Genomic DNA, 10234 nt, shown 5'->3' with positions numbered 1-10234 from the left:
CTTGTACTAACCCAGTCGGTCATTTTGCACATTTTAGCATGTTCCCCTATTTGATATTTTCCGTATGTGTATTTGTTGCTATGTGATTATAGGGATGGTTGGGTTGGTTTCAAGAAGGTTTTGGGATGAATTGGATCACTTAATTCCATGGTTGGAGGCTTAAGTTGTAAGGGTTGACCAAAGTTTGACTTTCGTGTAAACGACCCTGGAATTGTGTTTTGATGGTTCCAATAGTTTGTTAGGTGATTTTGGACTTAACCGTGTGTCCACATTTGAATTCGGAGGTCCCTAGGTTGTTTTAGCTTGAATTGGCAATCGTTGGAAAGTTGAAGATTTGGAAGGTTCATAAGTTTGATCAGGGGTTGACTTTGGTGATATCGGGTTTGGATTTTGGTTCCGAGATTGAAGTTTTGCAAAATTTGAGGCCATTCCGAGTTGAATGAAGTTTGGAAAGTTGGAAGTCGATTAGTTCCTTAGGCTTGAATCGAGGTATGATTTATGGTTTTAATGTTATTTTGTGTGATTTGATGCCTTGAGTAGGTCCGTTTCTATTTTCGGACTGGTTGGTATGCTCGAGCGGTGTACCGAGGGGTTTGGGTTGGCTTCAGACCACCCGAAAAGTGGTTGGGCATGGCTGGTTGATGGTAGGTTTGGTGCAATCGCACTTGTGAAGAAGATGTGCGCAGGTGCGAAGTCGCACCTACGAGAAATGGGGCGCAGAAGTGAAGGAGAATGGATGGGCGATAGAGTCCGCATATGCATAATATTTGCGCTGATTCGATATCGTATCTGCGATTACTTTATCGCAGAAGCCATACCGTAGAAGCAGAGTTTGGAGCGCAAGTTCGGCTGGTCGGGGGTTAAGTGGTCTTGCAGAAGTGAGCATATCTCCGCAAAATTAGAGCCGCAGAAGTGAGATTGTGGTCCGCAAAAGCGGAAATCACTGGGCAGGATATAATTTCAAGGGTTTGGTCTATTTTTTTAAATCATTCGGAGGTTTGGAGCTCAGCTAGAGACAGTTTTTGGGGATATTTCTCCACACTTGAAGGGTAAGTAATATCTACTTGATTTTGATGTTAGATCTTGTTTCCCCAAGGATTATTACACCTTGACTATGTGATTTAAAGGAGAAATTTGGGGGTTTTGGCTATGGTTTTGGAGAGTAAAAATTGGAGATTTGGGGACCGATTTGAGGTCGAAATTGGATGAAACTTGTATGGTTGGACTCGTTCTCGAATGAGTGTTTGGAATTTATAAGTTATGTTGGTTTCGGGGTGTAGGCCCAGGTTGACTTTATTGTTGACTTTGTGTAATTGTATAAAGATCAAAGCTTTATTGTTTGGGGTTATTTTGTATGACCTTATTTAATGTTATTGAGTTGTTTTTGGCTAGATTCGAGCCGTTCAGAGGTCGATTCGCGCGAGAAGGGATTTCTAAAGTATTGGTTTGGCTTCCTTGAGGTAAGTATCTTGCCTAAACTTGGTTGAGGCACTAGTTGTCTAAGTTATTAGTGTTAACTATGTGCTATGGGTGGCGCACATGCGAGGGGATGCGCCCATGTGCGTACTCCGGGGTTTTATCCATGCTCGGGTAGTGCTTAGGCTATGTTATGCCTTGAATCAATTGCTAAGCTTTATGCTATCATATTTCTTATGTTTTTACCCCTTTGTGAACTAGCTGAATCATGTTAAAGGTTACAAGTAGGTTAATATCCGTTTAAAACATGATAATTGCTATTTTGTGGCATAATCACCTTATTTGGGCTATGGTCGTACACTTTGCACATACATACACCTTAGCATGTCACTTATATCAGTTCATGAGTATGTAATTTGATATCTATTGTTCATGTACATGTATTCTTCTATATGCTTTCTGTGTGATGTGGACTAGGTTGATAGCACGTAAGTGGTCCATGCAGGTCTAAGATATGATAGCATGTGAGTGGTCCGTGCGATTGTTATATATAACACACGAGTTGTCTGTGCAACGTGTGGATACAGATCCACCCCCCTAGGGTCACCCTCTCATGTTTCTCTCTTGATGGTGTACACACGGTATGAGAAAACTGATCAATGTTTGGTTATTTCATCTCTTCTTTATTTGCAAATACCTTGGATGTATACATATTTTGTTCGCATATCTTCTCTATATGATAGATCTAGAATGTATAACATGCCTCGTTGTGTATATCTTCTCTATATGCTGTTTGGTTTGATTAGTGAGAGCACGGTGCATATCTTCTCTATATGCTGGGTTGATAATTGATACAAGACTTGGCACATTATCTCTTTGTGCACCAATGTGATTTTATCTGTGTTTTATGATTAGATGGTACCATTGTTGTGTAATTGTGAAATTATGAACCGAGCAAGTTATTAGCGAGTATCACTGGTAGTTCTTGCCACTATTACCTTGCTAAGATTAGCTATGATACTTGTTGAGTACATGAGATCGGTTATACTCATACTACACTTTGCACTTAATTGTGCAAATCCAGGTGTTTGACCCAGCCTAGAGCCATTATGATTTGCTGTGAGTTACTGAGAGACGAGGTAGAGTTGGATTCTGACCGCAGTCTTTGACGTCTCTTTCCATTTTAGTTGTTGTTGTCATTATTCAGATAGTATTTTCATTTAATATTTTCATACTTTTACCTATATTATACAGCTCACGACTCTATATTACAAGTTCAGGGGGATTTTTATGTATTGATATAGTTTATTTTTGACATTTGGCTTTAGATTTTGTACTATATTCGTTAATTCTGTTATCTTCTTCCGATTTTGTTATGCTGACTTGCCTAGCAAGTGAGCTAGGCGCCATCACGACCAGATGATGGGTTTTGGGTTTTGACAAGCAAGTATTAGAGCCCTAGGTTCACAGGTTCTAGAGGTCATGAGAAAGTTAGTAAAGTCTTGTGGATTGGTACGGAGACGTCTATACTTATCTTCGAGAGGCTACCCTGGGAAAATTCCACTTTCTTTCATTCTTGTTGTGCAAATTTGTTATTTCTCAAGTTTGAACCTTTACTCTTCTATTCTCTCACAGATGGTGAGAATACGCTCAGCCAAATCAGTAGAGCAGGCACCACTGCCTCCAGTCAGGGCCGTGAGAGGCTGGGGCCGAGGTAGAGACCAAGGTGGGTGATGACGTCCAAATTCACTCCTCAAAGAGTACGCGGACACGGTCGCATGCAATATAATTTACCCAACTATGAGCCGTGATCGAATCCTACAGAGAACAATATGTAGGCGATGAGGCAAGTAAGAGAATTTTCGCTTATTATGCTAAGCCAAACACTAATAAAGATTTTGAGAAAATATTATAACTAATGTGAAAATGTGCCACCTGGACTTAAGGGCAAGTTCTATAGAGTGGTGGTTAGACCGAATATGTTGTATAGAGCTGAGTGCTGGCCCGTCAAGAACTCCCATGTCCAGATGATGAAAGTAGCTGAAATGAGGATGTTGAGATGGGTGTGTGGGCATACTAGGAAAGATAGGATTAAGAATGAAGTTATTAGGTACAAGGTAGGAGTGGTATCTATGGAGGACAAGTTGTGGGAATCGAGGCTAAGATGGTTCAGGAATGTGAAGAGGAGAGACATAGATGCTTCGGTCAGGAGGTGTGAGAGGTTATCCATGACGGGTCTGAGGAAAGGAAGGGGTAGGCCTAAGAAGTATTGGGGAGAGGTAATTAGGCAGGACATGTCATTGCTTCAGCTTACCTAGGATTTGACCCATGATAGGAAGGTGTGGAGGTCGATGATTAGGGTTGTAGGTTGACAGATAGTAGTGTGTTCCTCTTAGGCCGACAGTAGTACCAGGACTATTTTTGTAATTTCCTATTTATGGTTCTTTATTATGCATGTTGTGGCATTCACACCTGTTACTATGTTACATTGTTGCTAATATTCTTTGCTACTTGGTTGCTTTATCTTAACTGTTCCTCGAGCCGAGGGTCTATCGGAAACAACCTCTCTATCTCTATGAGGTAGGGGTAAGGTCTGCGTACACACTACCCTCCCCAGACCCCATTTATGGGATCAAACTAGGTTTGTTGTTGTTGTTACTGTGAAAATTTAAACTAACATAGAAAGCAAGTAAAATGATCAATGGCTACAAGCATGGATACCCGGGGAATTACACTCAAGTAACGAAACAATGTATTTCACGATTTTATAAATATGAGTAAGTTTATGTTAATTAGCCTCGGATAATAATTCTATATTCGCTTTTTTCGAAGACTAATCAGACTTCCAAATTGAATTATCCGTAAAACAATTAAGAGATTAAGTACACCCGAATATGGCTACAAGTAGTTCAATCCTATCCTTAGGTAGAATATATAAAATGAGGGTTAACGCCTCAAGTTCTTGTTAATTAATCTTTCTCAACCCCAAATTACCTTTTTTAAGATTAATTCGAAGTTAATGGACGAGTCCTAGGGTTAGTTATCCTTTTGAAAACATTAAAGAACAAGAATAATTAAAGAAACAATTAACTCACTTCAATATTAATAAAAATCATTCAATACATAAGCATAACAAGGGATTTAATCCAAACTTTAACAATGAATATTCCCATAAACAAGTTTCAAGTATTGGAACAAATACTACATACTTAGATATTCAATACAAATTAAGGAAATGAAGAAATGAGTAAAAATAGGTAAGAAATTCTCATCCGAAATCTTCAAATCTTCAACTCCCAAGTGTGTGTGCAAGAACCCTAGCTCCAAGCTTGTATTCTCAACTCAAAGATCGCCAAAGATATCCAAAGATATTTTCCAAATGAGCTGGGTCGAGTATTAGATGGTTTGGGAGCCAAAAATGTAAAATTCCAATTTTGTCAAAATTCTGCCTAGTTAATATGCTACGTGTTTGCGAAAAAGATCCTGCGATCGCGATGAACAATGCTTCAAAGAACCACAATCGCAAACTGCACTGCGCATTCGCGTAGAACATTTGACCATCTGCTGACCAACTTTCCTTCAATGAGTTCATGTAAAGTTCAACGCATTCGTGATTGACGTATTCCAGGTTAACCGCGATCGCAACACTCCACCTTGCTATCACATAGAGTACTTGACCAGTCACTGGCTAGATATTCCTTCTTCGCATTCGCATCACTTCCTCCGAGTTGCGCGTTAGCTATTGTAATGACACGACCAGCCGTTTTGCTTTCTAGATCCCCGTTCCCCAAAATAAGACTCCTCGTATGTGCTTTTATTGTTTTATGACTTGCGGGGATGGCTAGTTCAGGATTTGGAAGGGTTCGGGTTGAAATCGAAACACTTGGTTCCTTAGGGTTGGCTAAAAAGGGCTAAGTTTGACTTGAGTCAACGTTTTGAGTAAACGACTCGTATGATGATTTTGGACTTGGGTGTATGTTCGGATCGGGTTTTGGATGACCCGGAAGCGTTTTGGCGCTTAATATTGGAAGTTGGCACATTGAAGGTTTTAAAGTTCTTTAAATTTGGTTTGAAATAGGATTTAGTGTTATCGAGGTCCAATTGGGATTCTGAGCTTGGGAATAGTTCTGTATGGTGATTTAAGACTTGCACACAAAATTTGGAGTCATTCCGAGTAGTTTAGGTAGGATTCGGCGCGTTCGGAGTAAGTTGGAAGAACTTGAAGTTCATAAGTTGGTTTTATTGGTTTTGGCGTATGATCTTAGTTTTAATGTTGTTATCTGTGTTCCGAGAGTGCGAGCGAGTCCATTTTATGATTTCAAACTTGTTGGTACGTTTGGGCGGGGCCTCGGGGCCCCCAGATTCCATTCAGATGATGCGCGAAAGTCATTTGGACTTTGTTGGATAGTTGAAGCACCCAGCTTCTGGTGCAATCGCACTTGCGGAGGGCTAGCTGCAAGTGCGAGCTCGCAGAAGCGAGGCAGGGACCGCACCTGCGGAGGCGCAGGTGTGAACTGGGTGATCGCAGAAGCAGAATAGGGTCGCAGGTGCGATGCGCTCACCGTAGAAGCGAGATCGTAGATGCGAGCCGTTGGTCGCAGAAGTGGAGGAGGTCGACCTGGGCTTGGTCCACTCCTGCGTGGTTTTGTCCACAGAAGTGGAATTGTAGGTGCGGCAGTGTTATCGCAGGTGTGAAACATCGCTGGGCAGTGAGGTTCATTTAAGTCGGGAGTTAAACCATTTTTGACTCATTTCTTTCATTCATTAGGCGATTTTGGAGCTTTTGGAGAGGGATTTTCACCTAGCACTTTGAGGTAAGTGATTTCTATACAGCATGAGTTTAAAACATAGATTATGGGTAGATTTTAACATATAAAATTGTGAAAATCATGGGTTTAGATTAAAAATCTAGGTTTTGATAAAAAAATGGAATTTAACCACGAAAATGATTATGGAATAAGATAAAAATTATATATTTGAGTTTGTAAGGTTATGGGTAACGATTTTCTTCGAAAATGCCCGGAATACGGGCACGTGGGCCCGGTGGTGAATTTTAGGAATCTTCCAATTTGGGTTGGATAATTACTTTAATAGTTAAATTATGAACTTTTGAACGTGTATTGACTAAATTATATAACATTTGACTAGTTCTGAGTTGTTTGGCACCGAATTGAGGCTTTAGAACGAATTTGAGGATCGGAAGTGAGCTTGAGAACGAGGTAAGTCTCTTGCCTAACCTTGTAAGAGGGAACTCATCCCCTTAGGTGTATTTTTGTTGTAAATTATTTGTGTGGGGAGCTACATATGCACTAGGTGACGAGAGTCCATGCGTAGCTATTCCATGTGATGTCCGGGTAGTCTTTGGTTCACATCATGCCTTGTTTGCACTGTTATGTTGGTTACGCTTGTTAATTCTCTTACATAGAACCGAGATTAAGGATTTTTAGATTTAAAGTCCCCAGTTTGGATTTCTTATGTTGGGAAGAATTGAACAAAATTTATAATAACTTTGAGAAATCTATATTCACTCACGTCACAAGTATTTCCGCGAGCGAGGTGAATTCCTCTACTCTCATGGGAGCGGGACGTTCACCTCGGTAGGTTAATAGATGCATCTATGGTTATGCCGTTCGACCCTTGGCAGTGTACTGAGTATACATACATATATTTTGGGATCGGGCCGTATGACCTCGACATAAATTGTGCGTAATAACACTTGGAGCCTAATTCTACCTGATATTGTTTTTATTGGCTTGAGAGGTTACAATTTTTTAATGATGGAAACTGACTTGAGATTTACCATTGGTGAAGGAATTATTTATTCACTACATGTTTTGAGTTTTATTATTATTTACATAATTCATGCTTATTTAAGGCAGGTGCATCTGGTTATCAGCCCGACGCGCACTCTTGATATTCCGAGACTTAGCGGTGAGTTGCCTTCCGAGCCCGTTCTGCAACACTCGAAGTCTTTCTTTTCTATTTACTTTCTGTCTTTATTATTTCAGACAATAGCTTAGTGTTTTGTATATTCTACTAGTAGCTCATACACTTGTGACATCAGGTCTTGTATTTTTTTGCTAGTAGGCACTTAATGGATTTTGAGTATTTATTTTACCACGCTTGATCTTATAATTGGTTGCACTTTATTTTATTTAAAATCAACTATTTTGAAAATGTCAAAAGAATAGGTACATGGTTAGTTCTCCGTTGGCTTACCTAGCGGCGACGTTGGGCGCCATCACGGCCTATAGGGAAATTGGGTCGTGATAACATGGTATCAGAGCACTAGGTTCACGTAGGTCTCACGAGTTATGAGCAGGCCTAATAGAGTCTTGCGAATCGTTGCGGAGATGCCTGTACTTATCTTCGAGAGGCTATATGGTATTAGGAAACTACTCTTTCTTCATCTCTTATCATGCAGTTGATGTTGTACTAAGTATCTTTCTCTTATTCTCTCACAGATGGTGAGAACACACGCAACGGATGTTCGAGACCATGGAAGAGTTGCTCCCACTGTTGTTAGAGGCCGAGGCAGAGGCAGAGTTAGAGGCTGAGGGAGGGCTCCTGCTTATGGTAGAGGACGAGGGCATCCTAGAGTTGCTCCAGTCACACCACTAGTGTATCCAATGGCAGATCCTATTATTGAGGAGCATGGTGAGGTGCCTGCATCAGGGCCAGCCTCGGTGGATTTTATGCCGCACCGGGATTTCAGGATGTCATGGGCCTTATGCTACATTTCATGGATACTATGACTCATGCTCGTTTATTTCAAGTGGATCCAGCCACATCTCAGGCAGGAGGGGGAGCACAGACCCCTACCGCTTAGGATCCTCGGCATGCAGTTGCCGTATATCAGACCCCGGGCGCACTACCCGTGGACCCCGGGAATTGAATCAATCGCCGGAGTCTCTGTAGTAGTATCCCGGACATAAGCCAAATAAGCCAAGCAACCTTTCTCGACCATGTGTCGAGCCTTCAGAAAAGAAATAACCTGACTAGATGTACTGACAGACGAATCCTTCTACTCCAATCTAGGAAACTCTGGCATTGCCAAGGTAACAGTCTTGGCATGGCAATCAAGGATGGCGTGATATGGAGACAACCAGTCCATGCCCAGGATGACCTCAAAGTCGGTCATATCGAGCAATAGAAGATTCGCTCTAGTCTTATAACCACAGAAAGTAACAATGCAAGACCGATAGATCCGATACACAACAACGGAATCGCCCACAGGAGTGGATACATAAATAGGAGTACCCAGGGACTCACGATAAACACCCAGGAAATAAGCAAACATAGATGAAACATATGAATACGTATACCCTGGGTCAAATAGTACTGAAGCATCCCTACCACAGACAGAAATAATACCTGTGATCACGGCATTTGAGGCCACTCCATCTGGTCTGGCCTGAAAAGCATAGAACCTAGCTAGAGCGCCACCTGGCTGGCCTCCTCCTGACTGGCCTCTACCTCTAGGACGGCCCCTACCCACATGCCCTCCGCCTATGGGCAGCCAGATGGCTGGTGCGGCAGCTGGTGCTGTAATCATAGGTTGATGACCCTGCTGTACCGCCTTGCCCCGAAGTCTGTGGCCAGGATTCCCGCACTCATAACAACCCCTCGGCAATGGTGGACTGCTAACCGAAAGTCTAACCCTGATGGCCTGAATACCCACTGGAGAAACCCTGAATAACTGGTGGCTGGTAGGAACTCTCTGGCATAGCTCTGAAATAGGGCTGCACTGGAGCACCACGAGGAGGCGGCGGTGATGGATATGTGGGCCTGCTAGGCTGACCTCTCCCAAACTGACTTCTTCCCCCAGATGGAGCACTGCTAAACCCTCCATAATAACGGAATCGCTTGTCTCGCGGCATCTCGGGCCATGATAGCCTGAATACCAGAGTGCAAATCTGCAACAAACCTCCGCACTCTCTCTATATCAGTAGGAAGTATGATAAGTGCTTGGCAAGACAACTCGGAGAACCTCGCCTCATAGTTGATTACTAACATCTGACCCTGCTAGAGTTGCTCGAACTAAAATCGCAAGTTTTCCCTCTGAGAGAGTGGAATATACATGTCCAAGAAGAGGCGTGTGAACTGATCCCAAGTCATGGGAGGAGAACCTGCTGGTCTGCTGAGAAGATATGACTGCCACCACCTACGAACCCTGCCCTCCAACAAGAAAGTAGTAAAGTACACCCAATGAGACTCCAATATCCTCATGTTGTGCAGTCTGTCCCTGCACCAATCAATAAAGTCCTGGGGTCCTCATGTCTCTTACCTCCAAAGACAGGAGGGTGTACCCTGGTCCATCTGTCCAATAGCTTTTGCGGCTCGCCGGCTGCAGCTGGTCTGGGCTCATGTATAGCTGCCACCACTAGCTGGGCAGGGTCAGCAGGTTATTATCGCCGGTTTATGGAGGGCTTCTCATCTATTGCAACACCTTTCACTAGATTGAACCAGAAGGGTGCCCCGTTCTAATGGTCCGATGATTGTAAGGCGAGTTTTCAGAAGCTCAAGGCCTCCTTGACTTCAACACCGGTGTTAGTCCTGCCTTTTGGTTCGGGGATGTACACTGTGTATTGCTGATGATAGGCTATAATCTCATGTTTTAGTCGCTTATTGCACTCTAGATAACTGCACTTTAATTGAGTTTGTGCTTTAATCGGTAGTGTTTTGCACTAATTGTATATTTTATGCCTTGTAGGAGAATTCCGAGCTATGTTGATGTTACAGATTGAATTCGAGTGATTTGGAGCTTTAAAGTCTGAGTAAAAGCTCAAGGGATTAAGCGAGGATCGCGTTCGGGGGT

The 10234-nt window shown here is 42.4% G+C and overlaps 1 protein-coding gene across 1 annotated transcript; it reads right to left on the bottom strand.

Moving 5' to 3' along the window:
- Positions 1 to 8440: 8440 nt before the first annotated feature.
- LOC138892498 (uncharacterized) lies at positions 8441 to 9268 on the bottom strand. The gene has a single exon (XM_070176219.1). The coding sequence runs from the start codon at positions 9266 to 9268 to the stop codon at positions 8441 to 8443; it is 828 nt and encodes a 275-aa protein (XP_070032320.1).
- Positions 9269 to 10234: the final 966 nt, after the last annotated feature.

The sequence above is a fragment of the Nicotiana tomentosiformis genome, chromosome 5, assembly GCF_000390325.3.
Source record: "Nicotiana tomentosiformis chromosome 5, ASM39032v3, whole genome shotgun sequence".
NCBI classification, from domain to species: domain Eukaryota; kingdom Viridiplantae; phylum Streptophyta; class Magnoliopsida; order Solanales; family Solanaceae; genus Nicotiana; species Nicotiana tomentosiformis.
The sequence above is the reverse complement of the archived record's forward strand: the minus strand, read 5'-3'. Positions and strand labels throughout refer to the sequence as shown.

Coding starts and splice junctions, on each gene's coding strand:
- LOC138892498 (XM_070176219.1), bottom strand. CDS start 9,268: ATGGAGGGTTTAGCAGTGCTCCATCTGGGGGAAGAAGTCAGTTTGGGA.